Source organism: Hakea prostrata, chromosome 2, assembly GCF_041222555.1.
Source record: "Hakea prostrata isolate BN-2017 chromosome 2, UWA_Hpros_2, whole genome shotgun sequence".
Taxonomy (NCBI): Eukaryota; Viridiplantae; Streptophyta; class Magnoliopsida; order Proteales; family Proteaceae; genus Hakea; species Hakea prostrata.
This window is the reverse complement of record NC_142601.1, coordinates 8,093,255-8,116,339: the sequence shown is the minus strand read 5'-3', so window position 1 is coordinate 8,116,339 and position 23,085 is coordinate 8,093,255. Positions and strand designations below refer to the sequence as shown.

At 37.4% G+C, this 23,085-nt stretch overlaps 2 protein-coding genes and 1 non-coding gene across 3 annotated transcripts; 1 reads left to right on the top strand and 2 right to left on the bottom strand.

Annotated features, from left to right (window-relative positions):
* Nucleotides 1-1,251: 1,251 nt before the first annotated feature.
* On the bottom strand, nt 1,252-1,556 carry LOC149023589 (signal recognition particle RNA). The gene has a single exon (XR_016171917.1).
* Nucleotides 1,557-5,375: 3,819 nt separating this feature from the next.
* Nucleotides 5,376-12,499, top strand: LOC149023588 (putative ribosome biogenesis protein RLP24). The gene is made up of 5 exons (XM_089144143.1): nt 5,376-5,517; nt 8,727-8,838; nt 11,571-11,684; nt 11,808-11,944; nt 12,032-12,499. Exons 2-5 carry the CDS (start codon nt 8,758-8,760, stop codon nt 12,204-12,206), a joined length of 507 nt encoding a protein of 168 aa, XP_089000269.1. The 5' UTR covers nt 5,376-5,517; nt 8,727-8,757; the 3' UTR covers nt 12,207-12,499.
* Nucleotides 12,500-14,807: 2,308 nt separating this feature from the next.
* PBG1 (20S proteasome beta subunit G1) lies at nt 14,808-22,439 on the bottom strand. The gene is made up of 7 exons (XM_089144142.1): nt 22,330-22,439; nt 22,160-22,224; nt 21,840-21,916; nt 18,697-18,826; nt 18,313-18,472; nt 17,988-18,173; nt 14,808-15,071 (listed from the first exon to the last, which is right to left on the bottom strand). The coding sequence occupies exons 1-7, from the start codon at nt 22,333-22,335 to the stop codon at nt 14,958-14,960; spliced, it is 738 nt and encodes a 245-aa protein (XP_089000268.1). The 5' UTR covers nt 22,336-22,439; the 3' UTR covers nt 14,808-14,957.
* Between the last annotated feature and the right edge of the window lie 646 nt (nt 22,440-23,085).

The following is a 23,085-nucleotide window of genomic DNA, read 5'->3' as shown; positions in this document are numbered from 1 at the left end:
TTCATAATGAAATTTCCACAAATTTAGGTTCTAATAGTTTATTTTAGAATTATGATTCCATAGATTTGAAATCTCTAGACTCATGTAACCAAAAAGGCCCTCCCTTAATCTTGACTCTAATTTCAAACCCTCAAGTAACTAAAATTCCAAATCATGACAACTTAAGAAGCCCTTACCAACCTTAATTGATCTTTGGCATTTACTACAAAATAATGAAAGATCAAGATTAAATTCAAGGTCAAAATCATGAAATCAAGGCCACCTAGAACAAGATTGAATCCCAACTCAAGTCCGTTTGGACTGCCAATATCAAGCTCGCACCACTAATCCTTGATTCTAATTGTCCTTAATTGAACTGGGTCTTGGCCTTAACTACAAAATAATGGAGATAAAGATTAAATTCAAGATCAATATCATGGAATCAAGCTGACCATAACTAGATTGAATCAAAGTTTAAGGTGAGTTTGGACTGCGAAGATCAAGTTCGCACCACCAATGGTTGATTCTGATCCGCATGACCATGGCAAGTAAGCCTTCTAGAACCATCAAAGGGAACGAGAATATACATTCAAGGCCAGTTAAAAAAGTATAATCCAAAGTAGGTTAGCTCAAAAAGATATAATTCAAAACCCATTCTCAATTAGGATTGCATGTTGCAACTTGCATGAAACTGGAATCGCTAATAATTGCCGGTCAGCCCTACATCCGTCCATCATCCCCTTACCCTACGAATTCGAATCATCACCCCCAGTGCTCCCCGATGATTTTACCATCACAAAATCAGTGGGCCCCATAGCCTGGAAAAAAAGAAGAAAAAAAACACTCCCATCACCTACCCTTGGGCCCCTTGTATTTTGGGGTGGAAAAAGCCGGGATCGCAGATCCGGACTCCTCCTTACCCACCTCATCTAAAGTTTAGCCAAAAAGCTGATGGTCCAAATTCAGGCCAGCCTTGAGGCAAGATGCCTCGAGGTGCACCAGCTCGTTATCCATCCGCTGTTCAGACCGGGAAGTTTTCATTGCTCTGTGAAACCAGCCACACCCATCCATCACCCCATTACCCACGAATCCGGATTATCACCCCTAGTGCTCCCCGACAATTTTATCACCACAAAATCGGTGGGCCCCATAATTGAATAAATAAATAAATAAAACTCCCATCACCCACCCTTGGGCCCCTGTATTTTGGGGTGGAAAAGCTGGGGTCAGATCCAGACTCCTCCTTACCCACCTCATCTAAAGTTTAGCCAAAAAGGTGATGGTCCATGTTCAGGCCAGCCTTGAGGCAAGATGCCTTGAGGTGCACCAGCTCGTTATCCATCCACTGTTCAGACCGGGAAGTTTTCATTGCTCTGTGAAACCAGCCTCACGCGGTTCCTTCCACTCTAGAAGCCGTGAGATCCAGGCCTTAGCCCAAGTCCCACGCCTTGACTCTGAACTTGGATCGGGCGTGCCAGCAATAACCACCACATCAAGAGCAGCCTCAATGGTGAACCTGGTGTCCCATCACCTTAATGTCCTCACTTGAGTTACAAGCCCGCGTTACCAAGCTCGACGTACAACATCTGGCGTCTTGAATATATAAAGCATTAAAACCTTGGGGTTTCAGGCGAGGTGGGACAAAATGTTTAGAATATAGAACTCTTACGATGCGCTTTACAAATTATTTTGTCAATCGGTTCGATTTTGATCTATTACATCTTGAACCAATTACCAAACCAAACGAATCGAAACAGAGCCAAATTAATTCTTTTATTGGTAGTGACTAGTGGATTTTAGCAGTGACATAGCACCTACTCCGCCCACACCAACATCGCAATTTAAATTCAGAAGAAATTTCCTTCAAAGGGTCGTTGTGCTGCAACAACTACCCATCCATCAATTTATTTTGATCCAATGAGTTTTGATTGTAGCTCTCAATTAATTTTGGAAGATTCATAACACAAATTACTCTCAAACTGGGTTGCTTCAACAAAGGGGCATTCAAATAAGATGTGGCAATCTGACATATCTCTTTCCCACTTGTGGCAGTGAGAGGTTGAGGGCGAAGCTCTGTTTAGTAATTCCTTTTGGTTCTAGATGTTGGGTTTAGTGATGAAGGTCACTTTATCTATGTTTGAATTCAAATTTGAATTTGGTGGGTTTCACTTAGTGTTCAACCTGGGTTAGGTATTTGTTGAATCCGGATCTTCTCCCCGTCTGGGAGAGCACTCTGTGCTCCTCCATGGCTTCCTGACCACAAACATCAGTGGGTCCCACTGGTGAAAAAAAAAACTATTTTTTATTTTTTTCAAAAAGTGTTTTTCACCGTGGGCCCCACTGATGTGTGTGGTCAGGAAGCGTGGGGGGAGCACTTTGTGCTCCCAGTACGGGTCGCTGATCCGGACTTGTATTTGTTATCATTAAGAGAGCCTTGGGAGAAGTAAATGGGGTGAGAAAAAAAGAATTTTTAGGGAGTTCTAAAGTGGGTTTCGTGCAAAAATGGGATTGAACTTCTAGATTCTTCTTCTTCTTGTGGTTTTACAAGAAAATGGTTTCTTCTCTCTTGTATTCTTCTCCATTGCAACTCCATTGAAGCTTGAGCTTGTATTGAAAGGCTTTTTTCAAGAGCTTGAGGTGGAAGGGTATTTTCAAGGAAGTTTGAGTGGTGATGTGACCGGTTGAGGTAACATTGTATTATTCTCAAATCTTGTATTATTTTGAATATTAAAATAATGAAATCCCTCTCTATGGATGTAGCTAATCTCGATTATTTTGGGTTAGTGAACCACGTAAAATTATTGTGTGTTGTTTGCATTTCTCTTTCATTATTGTGGTGGTTTGTTATTACTTGCACAAAATCCTTGGTTTATTTTGTTCATTTGGGTGATTTGTTTAATTACCCAGTTCCTTGGATTGGGTCTTATCTTCTACACTAGAGAAATAAATAGGCCTATTTTGTACAAAACAACATTGCGACCCCCCTTCAACCAGGTTGAAAATTAAAAGTGGGGTAGGAAAAAATGGGTGAGAAGAAAATTTGAAAAAATAAAATTTTCTATAAAACCCCCTAACATGATTTGTTTGGTTCATTTGAATGAAAAAGTAAATAAATAGGTTTTTTTAAATGAAGGAAGCTTATCTACTAACATGACATGCTAAATCTTCCATCCAATCCTTTTTTCAGAACCCCATTAAATAGATTGAATTTTGTGAAAATTTGTGAAAAACAATAAGGTGAAACGCACATTAATCTTTTTTTTTTTCTTCACAAAATCCTATTATGTTCTCCTACCCCATTATATGTAGGTCCCATATGTTTATTTTTCCCATTTTTTTTTTCTATCTCACCTTTGCAGACAAACTGTGTCTAACTGTTTAGTTCCAGTAACCTCTTTTATTGATATCAAGGGTTATGTTATTTAAGGCTTTATGGGCGTGGTTTTAATCGCGATATTTTGGCGATATCGTCAATCTTTTGAATTTTTTTTGTTTTTGACGCCGATAAAGTTTCGGTATTTAGTGAACTAGGAGATTTTTGGCGAATTTCACCTGAAATGTCCTTCTATGATTATGTGGTTGCTTTCCATAATGATGATTTTACCCTTGATGCTTTGAATGTCACTCATTTCTGTATCCAACCAATCCTTCCATGCCAGTTTCAACAAAGGGCACCACACCCTTCAATATTCAGCGAATCAAACCATTTGTGGTGAAACGACTGTCACCAATTCATATTCTTGATGATGTACGTCAAAGTACACGTAAACTGGCCTAGATATCTCATTTTCAAAAAAATAAATAAATAAATAAAAAGTATACAATTCATTGTAGTATTCCTTAAATTGACAAATTCTAGGATTTCCTCGACAAATATGGCCAATAAGGGATTTTTTTTCCTGAGGATGTATGAAGAAAAACAAAAGAAGATAATCAAGAGATCAAATTTCAGTTGGTGAATAAGACCTAAAATTAAATGAAAATTTGATGATCATCCATTGATTATTATAGACAAATTATATCAAAATTGGACAGGCACAATCCAAAAACCCTTGGATAAACTTTGAAACTATAGAAGCCTATAAATTCTCACTTTGATAATTTGACTCAGTAGAGCAAATAATTCATTAATTATAGGGAAGAAATCATTGTCAAATCCACTCATCGTTGAGTTTAAGTAAATAAGGTCATATACATGAGTTTCTTTTATAAATTGAAGACCTATTTGTATTGCAATGAATTTAAAGACACACAAAGAGCTAGTTGTTCAGGATGATGGACGAAGGAAATCCTTTAATAACGATTCAATTTGTCTCTCACATAAACCAAAATCTAATAGAAAGATTGGAAGAACAAATTAAACATTTTCTCAAAGAGAAACCAATCATGAATTCAATGCTTTTTCTATGTAAAATCAGCAAAGAAGGGAAAATATTTTGTTTATTTTTTAAAAATTTAATAAAAATGTATTTTGAACCAATAAATAAATAACGATGAGTTAAAAATGTTAATGAGAATCGATTTTTTTTTTTTTTTTGGGCTAAGAGAAAAGAATGGATTAAAATACAGTAAATATACATTTATGGGGTCGGTGCGAATTTATTATAATTCTAGGTATCTTTGCTTTTTAGTTTTGTCCCTGAAAATTTGCCTATTTGCAATTGTAGCATTGACGGTATGTTGAGTTTAGGGGCCATATATCACATATAAAACTGCACCGTACCGAAATAGTTTAATCGTATCGAATTGCATCGTCTAAAATTGCACCGTATGGTAGCGTTCAAAATTTGGTACGGTATGTACCAAAACCGAATTTCTTCGGTACGGTTCCGATTTTAGGTACTCATACCGTTGGTATGTACCGAAACGTACCGAATCGGTATTGTACCAAATTAAGGGATATAAATGTAATTTTATAATGAAAACACTTTAAATTTACCCTATCCATAATTCCTTATTTCAATTTTTCGTTTGGTCATTCTCCTTTTCTTAGATTTACTTGCTTTGCTTTTGTTGATATTAAATTTTATCAATTGTTTGGTCGAAATTTCATTAGGATCTTAATGAAACTAATAACAAAATTTGCATGGATCTGTTTGTACCAAAGTGTACCGCACTCGATACTGTGTTAAACCTTTTCCCGTATCAATTTAATACCGAAATCCTATCGAACTATTTTTGCACATACCGAAATCGTACAGTATAAATTTGGTACAGTACGGTTATAGTTTTCGGTATTCAAAATTGATACCGTACTAAATTACCGTACCCGATTGATACCATTGCATTATTGTATACGACTATGTGACACGGTGAAGCACCGAAACCCTTTTGATTACCCAAAAAAAAAAAAAACCCTTCAGTTTAATAATTACCCAAAAAACCATTCAATTCTTTTTCTCCAAAACCCACCGGAAAACCCCAAGTCACAATCCTCGACGCAGCTCTGTCGTCTTCACTCTTGTATGCTCAAAACGGCCAGACGCGATACTTCGGCAGTTCGGCGTCTGCTATTCTAACACCTCAAATACTTCAAGGGTAAGATTTTATTTTTCCGCTCCTTTCCTCTCTAATCTCTACATCCTTCTATGTAAGTTCTTCTCTTGTTCCTTCTTCTCGTATCCTTCTCGTTTAGTTTTTCTCCCCTCCTTCCTTCAGTTCCCCCCTCTTATTCCCCTCTGTGATTCACAGAAGCGCTAGTCTGTGCATTATTTGACTTTATACTTGTAATCATTTGTTTATCCCTCTGTTTTCTCACCCTTCCTCTTCTTCTTACTCAAGTTTCCAATCCTAATGCTTCGAATATTTTTGCATTTGATTCAAGTTTCAGTCCCAGTTTCAGGTTTGAACCTAAAGATTTCAGTAAGTTTGGTTGTGATCAAATACCTAATTTCATTTTCAGGTTCTGGACTTATAGGTACCCCACTTCGATGGAGATTTAAATTACATTATTTCTGTTGTTAGTTATTATTCCTTGTGATTATTGTGTTTGAATTCTCCAAGTGGGTTATTTGTGTAAGATGTAAGGGGTGTTCTGTTTTGGTTACCCAAGTGATCTTTCGTTAGCTATAATCTCCGAGACTCATATATATTGTAAACAGTGTCTATTGTTAGCGATCACGTTGTAATGCCTTCAATCTTTTTCTTTTTGGAAAAACATATATGTTTCAGATTCTGCGTCTGGTTTTTTTAATACGCCTCTTTACATGTTTATGTTATATACTTTGTTCATTATTTGTTAGTTCCTCAGATTAGGTCATTGCCAGCATATTATACAATATTACATTGACATGATTATTGACACAGCATACAAGTAGAACACCTAGTGTTCTACTTCACCCAGCTAGCCTGCTGCCTTGTCTGTTAAGTACTCGTGAGGTTCTCCAATACCTATGCATATTAAGGACACTAGGTGTTAGGTACCTATTGTTAGATACTCAGGAGGTTCTCCAATACTTAGCAAGAAGTCTCAGTTAGGACTAGGTATTTGAAGATTCAAGTTGGATTAGGACTAGGCATCTTATTTCTTAAGGTAATAAATAAAGAACATGAGATCTGGTTTATAGATATAGTGATGTAACCCTGGATTACAGGCCAGTAGTAGGATCTTTTCTAAGAAAGCAGCAGGCAATCTAGGTTGAATACCTACCTTGCTGTTTGAGGTCAAATCTCAAAGGACGGCAAGGGTTTTTAGGCTTATAACCCTACTGTCAAGGTCTGGAATTAGTGGAGAGCAGCTGATCTCTTCCAGTACCTTCACAATGGGTCAATTAGGGTTTGAAACTTTACTGTCCAGGTCTGAAATTCAATAAACAGCAGCAAAACCTTGCTCAATTCACTCTGAGAGTGCTGCGTCTAGGGATTGGTTGAGTTCAACCCCTAGGGTATTGAGAGGGGAGGCTTGGGGTTATGTTTGGGGTAGGGTTGGGTCAAAAATAGAAGAAAACGTTATGTTTCTCAACTGACTGTACTTGCAGAATCTATAGGTTATAGTTTTGTGATTTTCTTGGGTTTTAAGAATTCTAGGGTTTCCAGGGCTAGTGTTAGGGTAGGGATAGAAGGTGGGATAGGGGAAGGGATGCTAGTCCTAGGGTATGGGTTTATGGTTGATTAGGTTTCTAGGATTTAAGGAGAAGAGAAAGGGGCTGGAGAGTGAGGGGAATGACGAGAAGGGAGTTGGGGAAGGGGAAAGACCTAACTGTTGGGTCCCAAGGGAGGGGAAGAGGGGCTGTGATGGGATTAGGGGCTGGGGATTCCTAGAATTAGGGTTTAGTGAGATTAACATTACCATATGTATATTCAGGTGCATGGTACTCGTCTGAAAGTAGGAAAGTTTGTTTTTTCTTTTATTGTATTTCTTTAGTGAAACATCAAATCAACGATTTTTAAGAGGTAAGTATTTATTGGAAAGGTAAGTTGGTTTTTTTTACCCCCAAGATAAATATATTTATACTATATAGGTTAGGGAAAATCCGCTGGAGTATCCACCTGGAAACCCTCTAGACATGCCGGGAACTCGCCGGCACCCACCGAAGATCCTGTTAGATCATCCATTGGAAATCACCGGGAAATCCGCTGGCGATCCTGCTGGCACAGCTATGACTGGCCAATAATCAATCACAAAAAATAATATAAATAAATAAAAACTATTTGTTTGTGAAATAGAAACATGCATGTTTGGTCTTATTTATGATTTTTTTTTTCTTTTTTAAACAAAATAGAAACACCTTTCAAGAATGAAATTGCTACAAAAATGTTTCTGGAATTTGTTTCATGCTACAGAAACACTTCTGTAAGCTGTATTTGTTATAAAAATGTTTCCAACAATAACTAATTTCTTGGCTTTTAATATATAGTTCAAAATAGAAAATTATATATGCATAGTTGTTTCCTCATATGAAAGGATCCCACTATATATATGGCTGCAAATAGAATTAGACGATATTATATAGGATTATATAGAAGTAGAACCCACCAAAGTGGTAACATATAATTTTTACATAATATTTGTGATCCAAAGTATATAATTATTGTAGCAAAGTGATGGTGTTCACCTAAAGGTGATTCAAGTGAAGGATTACAAAGAGTAGAAGACTCTGGAAGATTCAAGGAAAGGAAAGTGAGTTGGATCTACAAGAAGAATGTTAAAAGATATTTATCCGTCTACACTTCCGTTGTTGATTGTTTACATTACGTATGCTTTAATTATTATAGGAAAAATGTTGTTCATTGGATTCAACAGTACCATCTACAAAAGTTTCCGGGCATCATAGGTGTTGTTTTTAAAGGAACAAATTCCATCTCAACATCTGATGAAAGCCTCAACAGCAGAGATTGTATCTTATCTTCCCACAAGCAGAGCATTTGTTATTTTGTTTTGCCCCTTTCAGCTAAATATTCATTTCTTATGCTGCTATGTATTACGATAAGCTGAACTTATGCTTGATTTGTCCTTTTTTGTTTCTTTATGATAATCCTGGATCATTGTCTCTTTAATATTTGGTTAGCTTATATGTAGAACTATATAAGTTTTAGTATGCTATTTATGCCACATAAAATGGTGCATAAAAAAAATGCACATTAGAATGCTTTGTTCAACAAAGGCGACACCATATATATATATTTTTTTTGGTGGGGGGGGGGGACCTAATTGCCATGGCGCATAAGGGAGCTCTCAAATGCTGTGGTAACTTTGCTACTTTAGTAACTATGCTGACATTTTCTTTTTGTTCTCTACCCCTCTGCAGAGAAGTGGGTTGATCTGACCCCTGGAATAAAATGAGATTAGAGAAATGTTGGTTCTGTTCCTCAACTGTTTACCCTGGGCATGGTATTCAGTTTGTACGAAACGATGCGAAGGTACAATTGTTATCTTTTTAGTCCCTCTTATATATATATTTTTACCAAGTTCTCACCTACATGATTTGGTGCCGCTTATTGTCTAAGCTATTTAAAAAGGTGCTTTTTCCCCTTGAATAGCTAAGTGCAAATGAAGCATAAAAGTTAACTCCACCTTATGGAATGAAACCCATCAACTGGAGTTATAGAATAACGAGAAAGTATTGGAAAATTGGTTACACTGCCTTAAATAACAACACATCATGTTACAACATTACTGTATAAGTCTGTATTGTGATTTGAGTGACCAGTTATAAATGGCTATGGCTATATTTTCTTTTTATTGCTTGCAGAAAAGCATGTTTTTATGTTAACAGCCAATTGGTCAGAACCAGCAAAAGATTAAATAATTTGCATTCGAATATTGATGAATAAACCTACAATGCAGTAAGAATATGATAGAATGTTGCAGGATGCTTACATTCTCTTTGGGTCATTTTTTGGGGCATGTTCCTGATTTTAATGAACATTGTGGACATGTCTGGAGACCCTAACCTCATCTCCTCGACTTTCTTCTCTAACTGGTTTATAATATTGCTCGTTATTATCTCAAGAATTGAAGAGTCAATCATTGAGCCAGTAACCTCGTATTTATAGTAGTGAAGATCCAAATCTCCTTTACAATCTTACTTCTGGCTATAACATCTTCAAACCTAGGAATACCGTATATGCTTGGAAAGCAACTTATGCATTGGAAAAAACTCCAAAAAGTAGAAAATATGAAGCAATCTGAATGTCCAAGAAATGCAAAAAGGAAACAACAACCATAACCGTACCCAAACTACATGGGTCCTGAAGAGAATATGAGGTAAAAAGTGTTGAAAAACAAAATAAGTGAAGTCTTAAAAGCAGTGGCAGATTAATCTTGGTTTAGGTCCTTGGAGCAAAGCTTCAACTGTACAAGGACCGGTAAACCAAGATCTGATCAGAAAGAGCTCTAAATCAAACTTAACAGGTTTAGGTAATTTTGTTTCAGGTTTAGGGATGGGTTCTGGGGTGTGATCTCTAGAGCGTTATTCTTGAAATTAATGATGCCGATGATGAAATGGATGGGTTCAAATCGGTTTCGGATGAATAGGTTATAGGTCAAGGTTTTAGGTAATCAGGAAAAATTCCTTTCCAGGGATGAAAGAGTGTGAACTGGCAGTGATGGTTTGAGGGACTTGAGAATCTCAGATTAGGGTGAAACTTGGATAGGATGGAGGTCGTATGGGGGGACGATGCTTCCCAAATTCTGGATGGATTTGAATGGTTGGTAATGAAGTCATGAGTTATCTTGATTTTTGGCCAAGAAATTAGGGTTTTTTCAAGAACTTATTGAATCTGATGTTAGGGTTGAAACTTGGAGGGAATGTAAGTGATGCTATAGGGATATGTGCATCCAAGTTTGGGAGGATTTGAGTGGCTAAATTGGGAGGGTATTTGGTTTCTTTTTTTGGAATTTTTTTCCCCAGTTCTGGTTTTTCAAGAACTTTTAGGCTTCTAGAGTTTAGGATGGTGTAGTTGGCTGTAATTTGGTTTGAAGGTGGGGATATATAGGGTTGATGGTGCAAATCAGGGACAGAGATGGCTAAATTGATGTAGATTTGACTTAGAATTCTTGGCTTCTTGCGGAGCCCCAAAATTCAGAATAATAAAAAAGAAAAGGATAAGAAGGGAGATGGGGATCAGTCCTTACCTTAACAGTATAGTTGAAGACAGAACTGCACAATTTACAGTTTCCCTGCATTTGAAACCTCCAGGGCGGCTAGAGAAAAACTCAATTTCCACTAAGGAGGGTCCTCATGCAAAACACAATCTAGTCTCAGTTTGCAATCACATAATAATCAAATCAGCCGTACTTCATTTTTCTCTCTAGGGGGTATAAAGGGATAAGCAGCTTTAGAACCCATAGTAGAAATAGGAGATAACCTCCTCTGAAAAATAGAACTTAAAACACTATTAGACCTAGGACTCCTTATTAAGGCTCTTTTTGGTATCAATTATCATTCTCGATTATGAGAATTTTTCATTATTTTAAATTGTTTGGCATCTATTATCAGTTTTATTTTTATTTAAAATAATAGAAAAGCCTCCAAAATCCATAATAGACTTCTTGTCTATTATGGATTATGGTGAGAATTCCATTCTCTTCATTTATGCACAGGTTTACTTAAAATTTTATAATTAAGATGAGGGTAACATAGTCAATACACATTTTTTTTAATATAAAAACCATACTATTTCCTTCTTTTTTTCATTTGCTCAGTATCATTTCCTAACAATTTTTTATTTTGACACCAAACTTATTTTTCATTCCATAATTTATTTTCGACAAAATTCACCAAACCATTTTTCATTCTTGACCAATAATGAATTCTTGTATTATTTATTTTAAATAAGCATAATAGAGAATGAGAATTGATACCAAAAAGAGCGAAACACGAGAAAAATACCATTCGACCTTATCGCTTATCGGGTGGAATTTGCATAATTAGACCAATTAAATCATTTAATTAAACTATTTCCATAACCAAGTAAACCTATTTAAACAGTTCTAACACCCAATTAGTAGAAAATGGGGTCAATCACCAAACAGTTTGATATTGGAACAAGACTTTTTTAACAACCTGGTTGGTCACTCTATATACAATCATGGAGCTGTCTTACAGTTTGGTGGTGCAACCAGCTCCTGAATATCGTCTTGTTTGCAGATTTTTCGTTTTTGTAGATCCAAATGTCACAAGAACTTTAAGATGAAGCGAAATCCTCGCAAAGTAAAATGGACAAAAGCATATCGACGGTTGCATGGGAAGGATATGACACAGGTAATGAAATTTCTTCAATAATTCCTTCTAGGTTCTTAAATGAGAGGCTAGATTTGTTCTACCTGCTCCTTATATGCATCATTTCTTTTCCTAAATTATTATTTTCTATTATGAATTAAAAAGGATTCAACATTTGAGTTTGAGAGGAAGCGAAACAGACCAGAGAGATATGACAGGAATCTTACAGAGAACACACTGAAGGCCATTAAGAAGATTGATAAGGTTAGAGTAGATAGGGAAGCCAGACATCACGCATTGAGGTATGTTCTGTTTCAATCGCTTGGCATTTGGAAAGCTGGTTAAAACTTCTGCCAAATACTGGAATTGATGTCCCGTATTGTTTGCAGAATGAAGGGAAAGAAAGCCAAGGAGCAGAAGGAGGCGGCAAAGGAATTGGAGCAGAGCATCCACATGGTCAAGGCTCCTGCTGCCCTTCAAGAAGAGCCATCTCTCACTCTTCCAAAGATCAAAGTCAAAGTTTCCCAACAACAGGCAGAGGAGAATCACCTTATGGAAGAGTGATATTTATGATTTTTGAATTGTTTGAACTCCAGCAAAGACTTCTCTTTAATGTTTGTAGAATCAAATTTTTTTCAATTTCTTCTTTATTGTTCTCCTGACCACACTGACTATAATACTCTCGCTTGTAGATTGTGGATAGTTTGAAACTGATCTCCAGAGTCCATTCTAGCAATCATTTTCTAATCCTGACCAAACGAGTCTATCGTGTATGTGACCTAAATATGTATTCAAACTATAAATATTATGTATGATAGACAGAGGAGGCCTGTGATTGAAGGAATGGCGCGCGTTTGTTACTATAAATCATTCTGTTTTTCTCTCTCTTCCCTGAGACCAAAAGGGACTCGTGGGAGTGGATTATTCCAGGAGGAGATACTATGGATGTCAGCTTGTGCTAGATGTCAAGGATTTTGGAACCCTTCCCATGAAATCCAAGGCTGACCTGTTCCATAACTAAATGGGATGATATTAGTAGTTGGTTTGGGATCTTTACTGCCATGGCAGAGAATCTGGGAGCTGGTCAAGGAATTAATGTTACAGGAAAAGTAGAGACCTTGAAAGAGTCTACCAAGATTTCCAACCCTTCCCCACCCCACCCACCCCCACAAAAGAAAAAACAAAAGAAGAGTCTACCAAGACTTGGGAGGTATGCTGCAGCAACAGTGAATATACTTGATCTTCTTCCAATGCCTAGGAAAAGATTTTTATTATTACTATTATTATTATTTTTATTTTATTATTATTATTATTTTTTTATGCTTTTCCCCAGTCATGTACATTGTGGTTTAGACCATTAAGCTGGTGTGAGTTATTTGATTGAGAACATTTTGCTCAACCCGGTTTGAAGGGGTCGCCTAGTACTTTTTGGTAATGCCATTTATTGGATGAATGCTGGCTTTGAAGAACTTTTCTCAGTAAATGCTACTTGGCATTTGGGACTTCTCGGATAACACCTTACATGGCGCCAAAGATGTCACTTCTCGAAAAAAGTAGCATCGTGAGGAATTTGGCTCATCTTTATCTAAATGTCAATCAAGGCTACATTAAATGCTGAGATGCATTAAATGTTCGACACTTATTAGGAAGCCTCTCATTTGTTCGTGTCTTTTTCGAGTGTTATTCCCTTACGTTTTGTTTGCTGGATTAAGGGATAACTGTCACATCTAAGCCCACATGACTTTAAGCTCCTAATCAATTTGGGATAAAATGCAGTTGACTCTAAGCTTCTCTCAGAAGATTGAGCTCTTAACCTAGTGACTAAGTTATCCACAATGAGCAATTTCAACCTTTCATCTTGATGGGGAAGATTCGACGGTCACGGTACATCTTCACAATATCAGACTTATGGAGTTGATATTACACTTAGCATAAATGATGGTAAACCTAGTTACATTAATTCTCCTGCAAGTTTCAAAGAAGACATTCTTTTTGAAACATTTACTCCCCAATACAAAAATTTGTGTTTTTTGAATCTGACTTAAATCATTGGAGGTGGCTTTCCATTCCCAAAGGTGACCCACTCTCACATTTCTTTGATCTTCAAGAACCTGGTTTGGACTAGAAGTGAACCATTGCACGCAGACAAGTTTTGGAACAATACCTATGTAACCAAAGAATGAACAATTTGAACCGCTTAAAATAGCTCAAACTCGTTGCACATATTTGTTGGTCTTCGTAGTAGTACTTTTCTGACCAAAGTTTGTAACCCACGCATCAATGCCCCTTCCCTTGGTTTAGTTAGTATTAACGTTGGCATTTTGAAATAACAATGCCAACGTAATAAACTGAAATGCTACACCAAAGTCACACACTCCGATTCAGCATAAATAAGGACCAGATACCCAAAACCCATCAGACACTGGAGGTGAACCTACCTCATAAGTCCTAACCTCTTCTGAAAGCAACTTTTTCTTCTGGTTTAGTTTTAAATTGTGAAAGCATTTAACCGCATATGCTAACTCATCAAAAATATTTTCTCATGTTGAGAAATTATTTTTTTCAAAAAATTATTTGATAAAGCTATTTTATTTCAAGTGATTTTTTTCAAACTTTTTTGCTTAAAAAACAATTTTGAAGTGTGGGCTGCGAGAAGGAAAGTAGGCCAGTGCAGAAAGGGTCTAAACGCAAAAAAATGTATCCATGGAATTTGACGTTAACATAAGAAGTCTGCTGAAACTGGCTGAATAATATTTTTGCTCTTAAGTTTTATCAAATGCCTAAAGAAGTTTGACTACTTTCAGAAACAATCCAAACTGTTTTTCACAGCACAAACACTTGATCGGTAATCAAACAGGTCCTCCTGTTGCTAAATATATAATAGGTGTATACTGGATCAAAGATTTTAACTTCGCAAACTGTATGAACATATACCTCTCTTTTTGAAAGAGGTCTATTTGAAGATCAATCCCAGTGAGACGCCCACTTGCATTGCTGAGTTTTTCTGGTTTTTACATGCAATGAGGGAGAAGCCTACCAGGATGCAGAAAGGGCTTGTATGTAGGTAAGGCGCTAGTGCGCCTACTTCAACAACCCTACCACATTTGAAGCTTTGTGCTCAAAGCACCACAAAGTCTGTGTCAAAAACTTCAGAACGACGGCATAAAAACCAAAAATGTGCAAAAACGAATTTATAGTAATAAATCTAAAATCTCAAACCAAGGAAACAGCAAGACATACAATCTTCAACATGTTGTTGGGCTTCTACAATATGCATATGGGAATCAAGACGTCAAGAGACGACATAAAATCTGGCTACCATGACCCTTCAGCACCCTTGGTTGGATTTTCAAAAGCAGAGAATCCCCAGAAAGTCTTCAATGAATATGGCTGAGAAACGAATACCTCGGATTCTGTGATCTTTGCAATCTGCACTTTCCAAATTGAGAATGTCTTAGATAATAGAAAGACAACCAGGCCATAATATATCGTTGGCAAACAGTGCTGGTTTAGTCCTTAGATAAATAATGCCAAGGGGATGCATATTCATAAATGGCACCTAAAATCAAAGCTGACAAATTTTATATTCCTTCCTTCAGGATAAACAACAAACCATATAATCAAACTACTACCCCCTGAAGAACCTGATTTACTGCTTGGTTGAATAATGCCAAGGGGGTGCATATTCATAAATGGCAACTAAAATCAAAGCTGACAAATTTTATATTCCTTCCAGGATAAACAACAAAGCCATATAATCAAACTACTCCCCCCTGAAGAACCTGCTGTACCACCATTCCTGAAACTGAATTCTCATGTTGGAAACATGGTACTTTACTGTCCACGTTCAGAGGGCATGACCTCGATTGAGGGAACCAAAGAACCAAATGCAGGCCTAAGTTAGCCTAAAGAGAAATGATGAAGAAAGACAAGCTAGCTTAGGCATTGTTCCTAGTACAAATTTGCAATCAACTCCGTTTAGTAGGACTTGTAAGGTTGTGATGCTGTGTTTTTCCAGGACCAAAAGCTGAATGTTCCACAGTTAAGAAGCGGTTGATGCCCTAGAGTTTGTGTTGGTGCTGTATCTCTTCCCCTCTTTCATTATTATTATTATTATTATTATACAGTCTATTATAAGATCCATGAAGCCATTAAGAGGATAAGGCTACATTGTGCTAATTTACTGTGAAAAGAAGAAACTTCCACCCTCCCTCCAAAAAAAAAGCTTTATTTTATGTTTGTCTATGAATTGTTCATTTAATCAAGTTCACGGCATCCTAACAGACCAGCTACAAACTCGAACCTTGTTCTCACATGACCCAATCAATTCGATCAAGCACTCGCCATTAATTTTCATTGTTCAACTCTTTGACAATGTAATAAGAAAAAACCCAAAAGATATGCCCTCCACTCTGTATGGTCATATTCTAGATTCATAACCTCAGCCCATATCCATTTTGGACAGAACAAATCTACTAATTCTTTGATTCCAGTTAGTTAGAGAGATCTTGAACTAAGAAATAGAGCCTAGAAGCTAAAAAAAGGGTATCCTGAGCAATTGCAAAAATTGGGTTCATTGTCATACTCAGGTACATGTATATAACCATCAGAGACTATTGCCCCAAAAGGGAGGAGAAAACATTCTAAGAAACCAGAAGGAGAAAAGAAAGTTGAAAAATTGGATCTATGTTCATCAGATTACCCCCGCCAAGTAGTTGATCCATGACTTAAATTTCATCTTTCATTTACAGTTGCAAGAAAGTTATCAACTTGTTTTGACTCTTTTCTTTTTCTATTGATTCATTTTCCTCGATTTTTTGGGTTGTCTTTTAAGTGCACAACTAAATCCTACAGTGACAAGGAGTCAAATGCTAGAAAATCCAAGCTCAAGGTTTTAAACTTTTCATAGTAGCCTGACAAATGAGAATGGGTTAGCAATGGGGTTGACATTTTCTGGATTGTCATTTGAGTGCACAAATCCTATGGTGACAAGGAGTCAAATGCTAAAAAATCCAAGCTGAAGGTATTAAACTTTCCATAGTAGCCTGACAAATGAGAATGGGTAGGCATTGGAGTTGACATTTTTTGGGTTCTCTTTCGACTGCACAACTAAATCCTACAGTGACAAGGAGTCAAATGCGAGAAAATCTGAGCTCTAGGTTTTAAACTTTTCATGGTAGCCTGGACAAATGAGAGTGGGCATTGGGGTTATTTTTTATTTATTTTTTGGGTGGGTTAGAGGGGTTTTTAAAAAGGACAAGTTAAGACTGAAAACCAATAGATTCATTATCTTGCATTGATAATGAAAACAACCGAAAAGAAAGTAGAAAATAGAATCTAAATGGGTGGATGACCCCGCGGGGGGGGGGAGAGAGAGAGAGAGAGAGAGAGAAATGTTCCTCAGTGCTTGTGCAGCCAATAGAAGTGAAATTTATGAGACAGTCCCATGAGCATAGCTGCACCTCATGGAGCAAACCGTTAGCCAATCAAGAAACAACGTGCATGGATGAGCTTGGACGAAAATGTTGGGATGGAAACTCATTAAGATCATCATCAGCTAAAATCAGAAAAGAATACATTGATGGCAACAACTTAAAAGCAGAATTAATAGAACTCCATCTTTTCATAGGAAGAGCAGTAACAGGACAGAGAAAGACCAATGATGACAGTATCTTCCATGTGGAGGTTTGAGTTCGCAAGGTTATTCTTCAGGAAGTTGGTCTGAGAAATCATTGCTGGATGAGATAAAGAATAGAATGGAGTACAATAACCAGAATGAAGTAAACTGATATGTATTTAGATTTTAGAAGTAGATGAAGCAATGGCATTAATGTCCAGTATAACTCAAGTGTGACAGATAGGGACCGGCATATGGAAGCATTATCAGGAACGCATGCATTGTCTCCAATTGATAGAATTTCGGATTAGAATGGAAGTTTTAGAATTACCGGAATAGTCCTTGGCAATTATCTCCTAAAGAAAACAAAAGGTAGCAGGAGGGAAAAAAATTTGTACACCAAATAAAGTGCAGGATGAGTCTCTATTCTCTATATGGATGTTATGCTGCACGGTCAGGCTGTGAATGGTGTATCCACCGGGGCTGTGTAAAGCTTTTGTTTTTTACCCCAAGTTCTTGCCTTATAGGTTGTTTGGATTAATTTATCCAAGGCCCTATCAGCTTGTGAGATTATCATATGTTTTTCACACCCCTCAACTCACTTCTAAGCCTTTCCTAAATAAATAAAGCTATAATTTTCATTTTGGTAAAATAATATCACTGAAGAATAATATTCATATTTTCACACAGTGAAGAACCAACTATGGCATGAAAGATGAGAACCAGACCTGAAGCTTGTTGACAGCTGATCTATCACGGTATAAAAGCACACGCATACACTTCTCCAGTAGTTTAACACCATCTTCAAAACTGATGTTTTCATGCCACTCAGCACGAAGAATTGGCCGTGCAAGGTGATTTCCAAATCCAGTAGCTATGTGACTGTCCTCAAAATGAACCCCAATCATGCTAACCTGCACAAAGATGAAGACTCAAAATGTCATAACTCCCCAAATGGGCACCTGAATGTCATAATAAAGACAAGAAAAAGGTTTTTACAAACACTTGAATAACAAGTAACTAAAAGCAGCACAGATGCAATATGGGAATTACCATTCCAAGATATTTCTGTCCATTTTTCACTCCACCAAGTACAAGTGAGTTCCACAGTGGATTAAATTTGTTGCGTCTATTATACATAACCCGAGTCAAATAGTTGTGAACCTCTTTGGGCCCCAAAGAGTTCCCATCATCCCACATATTATCATTTAAGCTGCAAAAATAACGTCCCAACACAGTCAAGCACATCCTCAAAAATCAAAACCTTGCAACCAGCACCAAAAAATGGAGAACTCTCAAGTACCATGTTCTATGTTCAAATTATTCACTTTCTCCAGGCTGAGTTCATTCTTTTTAGCAAATTGATACTTCAAAAGAACACTTCTTTTCCAAAATGAAGAAAGGTAAAATTTTCTTTCTAGATGAATAAATACTTACATAAGTTCATCCAGATAACGTAAGATCTCCTGGAAATCACTTATCTCGCCGCTTGCACCAAGAAGGGAATGTTTTCCAATTTGTTTTATGCGCTCCACACCCTTGTAACGCAAAGTAGATCCATAGGAACCTGTCAATAGCAACAAAAGCTTCCTTAGAAATATGTACTTGTTAGTTGTAAGAGAAATTATTAATATTTTCAAAGAAAACTGACAAGGATATTGATACTGACAAATTATTAATACTTTCAACCACAATATTCCAAGGTTACATGAATCCTAACATATCCTAAAGATTTTTCACTACATACAATCTACAAGAAGTAATATTATCCATTGCAAAAAGACGTGAAGAACAGAAACAAGTTGAGGACTGGAAAAGGAAATCAATCATGTACTATAGATTCATCATCTTCATTAAATAATCACCTGCTGACAACAAATTTATAATTCTTATGGAACAACAGCACAGCCTAATCCCAACTTCATGGGATCGCCTACATGGATCCAAAGAAAAACAAAGAAGAGGAAAACGAGATGAGGAAGCAGATAGAAAAATGGCAAATGAAGATTGAATGACAAAAGAAAAATGGTTTGTATCATAGAGGAATGAATCACAGCCGAGTAAGCTGGAAGAACATTAGCTAAACAGGGTCTGTTACATGGATTTTTGCCCACTAATTGGATCCGAAATCATACTTGGTACAAGCCCTAGGATATGCAAGTCCTTCCCCCAAAACATCTCATATGGTCCTTATAGAGCAGCCCTTGCAATGCAGATATGAAGATCTACATCTGCAAGAATTAGCCCAAGAAGAAGCTAAACATGTAGTATTAGCAGTGGCATAGAGAAGATTTAAGAGATATGAACGTTGGCAAGGCAACTGGTCCAGACATGGTCTCAATAGAGGTGTTGAAAAGCTCAGGAATGAGTGGTTTTATTTGGCTAACCAAGCTCTTTAATAAGATTATGACCACCAGGAAATCGCTAGACAGAAGGGGGAGAAGCATCCCAATTCACAAAATGAAGGTGACCTAAAGAGAAGAATAACCAATAAATACGGAGGGCTACAAAAACTCACTTAAGAAAGGAAACCCAAGTTTCTGGGAACCAACCTAGTTTTCTGACAGGAAGCTCCAGAGTGCAAGTTATTTTCTTGCTTAAAGAGTGATGCAGAACCAACATCCCATATCTAAGGCTGCCAAGTCATGGTAGTATTTGTAGAGCCTCTAATATAGGTTACACGAACTTTGCAATGAAGGTAATTCAATTCGAGCAGCTATTGGCTCAACACTTCAAACTTGGTTCAAGTTGGTCCAATTTAAGTTGTCATGTGACCCATCACATGACAACTCATTAAGTAATTAGTGGTCAGCACCCTTCTCCATGTATGGGGTGAATTGGACTGAGTTTGAAGTTGTTATTTTATTAGATGTAATTTGTCACAACTAATCATAAGTCAACTAGGAGTTACATTTGTCCTCCTCCCTATTTCAGCAATGTAAGACTTTTTAATTTATACAGCCTAGAGAGAAGTAAAGACATGAAACATTTAGAGAATTTTGAAATTGCTTTGTGACTTGGTGTTCCTTATTCATGCATAGAGAGCCTCTCTTGAACGGATCAAACTTCACAGCTGGACCGGCTTGTGGTTCAAAGTCATGCTTGGTGCTTAGGTGCTTCAAGTCCTATCTCCAATAGTTGACTGAGGAATCAATCTTCCATCTCTCTTGCAAGCCTGCTGCCTTGGTAAGGATATACTTCCCATCCGCATCCCCCTCTTCTCTATCCCCTTTAATTTCTCTTTTGTTCATTCACCACACAAGTCCACCATCGATCCATTATTCATTTCCATCAGATCTGAGACTGGTCCATGAGACTCAAAACATTACTACATCATAACAGTGCCTTGTCAATGTCCAGAATCAGCGTGCACCTCCTAAACCCTAAGACTTGCAACTCATTTCATCTTCATGTCCAGTCATCAAAAGCCAAACTCCTTTTGAGAAAACCAACACATAATGTCCCTGCACTCATCCAAATCCTAGCCCTAAACTCCCATTTAAGCCCCCATTGACCTTCTATCCCTAATCTTGCTCAGGTAACCCCTGAATTGAAAGTGTCCAGACACCTTCAAACAGTCCTTCATTAGGGCTTGTACATCATCATTCTAAAGCCACTATTCTTTGAGTCATAAAACCCTAGATCCACCCCTTCTAGTTAATTTTTGGATTCCCTAAGAAAACCTATTTTCTAATCGTTAGTATAGAGACCACCTTGCTTCAAGTTGGCACCATGGAATATCTTCAGAAAGTAAGCTACAAGCCAATAGTTTGGGTCTCACTAACCACCTCTCTAGTTCTCATTTAAATGCTTTTCTAATACACTAATGGCTAGGCAATCCAACAGCAATCAACAAATGGGGTGGGATTTGTTATTCGAGATGAAAATATGAGAACAAAATTTTACACTTTTTTGGGGAAACGTTATTCAGTACTATGCCTTCAGATGATTCAAAGGAGGTGATGGGAATCAGGACTTAACCTGGTCACTGTAATAGAACAAAATGCAGCAATCAACCTAAGTACATATCGATGACCATATTTATTCTCCAACAGATTCTCAGAACACAGCTTATCATCTTGCATCATATGCATTATGTGAAACCAACTAAAACAAGCACACTCACTTTTGAGCCAAACAAAACAACAAAGATAATAATTCCTCTACCTGCTTCCCAATATATAATTAAGAAGCACTAATTGCAACACATTCCCTTGCGAGATTGAACAATAACAAAAATACACGGCACCAAAAATTTCAGGATTAATTTCAGAATTGTCCCTGGTCATGAGAAATAGAACAAAACCGGTAAAACTAAGGGGATAAGGTGACATTTTGTAATCAAATACAAATTCTTCGGCAAGCTTTGTCATGTCAATACAATAATAACCAAAGTACACATTCATAGCTTCTTCTTACAATCCATTGATTAAACCAATATGGGGTCATCCCCAGAATAAGTCCTAAGTCGAATCAACCCAAAAAGTGATACGTCATCGATGCCATTGCAGGATAAAATCAGAATGTGGACAATCATATGATAGGGATAAGTGACTAAGAAGGAAGTTTCAGTGATCTACCTCCCATATCAGCAGCCATGAGGATTCCGTCCTTGTATTTGATAGCTATAACCGACGTACCGGTGACATATGGGTACCTGTATGGAATCTCAGGAAATAGATACTCTTAGAAATTATACCCTAAGATGAACTGAGCAAATAAAAAATGAATTCCAACCTAGCTGAACCGAAAAGAGGGCAAATGCCCGGCGGTTAATAACCTAGATTTTACAAAGTGGAGATCACAAGGCAACTCGAGCCAAGTGTTTCAGAGTTCATCCACCAACCATTCTATTAGCAAACCCTTTATAAGTTTGGGATGGCCGGAGTTGATAACTTACAGTGTTCTTTCAGATCCAAATTCAGAGCTCGCTAAACCTTGGGTTGCAGGAGAAAAATTAATCGACTGCAAAATCAAACAAAAAGTCAAATTAGTTAAACAAAATTAACCATCAAGGTGAAGATGCATATACACATAAAGAAACGGAGAAGCTTTGATACTCAGACGTACATCCATTCTCAGGTTCACAGTGGTAAACTATAGTGGGTCTTCCGCTGGGAACTCGGTGCTCTAAATGATATTCGATTTCCCTCTGCGCAAGAAAGAAACCCACGCTTAAAAGCAGAGTTTTTGAGCAAACCGGGACGGCATACTCTTTTCTAATTGATCCAACCGGGCCGATGTGTTTCGGAAATAAAATAAAAAAAACAAACCGGGGTGATGTGGTTTGGTTGAATTGAACTGTGGGCTGAAGTAACCCAATACGGGTTAGGCTTAGCCCAGTATGTTCGCCTCCCTCAACCAAATTAAAGGCAAAACTCTAAAGGCAGCAATATACAAGGTGTTAACCCTAGGGAGTGGTTTTTTGTTTTTTTGTTTTTTTGGTAACCACGCTAGGGGGTAGTCCTGAAGGGAGACCAACAGGAGAGGAAATGAAAGGCTAGAAGCGAAGAGAGCAGATAAAGGGCGAAAGCGAGACCTAAAGATAGAGCCTCTAGGGGAAGACAGCAAGGGGCGAGAGCCAAGGAACCGAGTTCGTTTGAAGACTATCGACCAGCCAGTTGGCAAAAGACCAACACTTACACATATGATTTAAGGGTTTGAATCCCCTCGGGCCAGGGGCAAAGTCTTGCCTTATATTTAAATTGTACGTAATAGCTATCCCCTGAGGTATAATCAAGGTACACATAAGCTAGCTTGGGGCGAATCTCAGTTCCAACAAAGAAAAGTATAATAAGGTGTCCATCCCTCCAATTCTTAAATAAC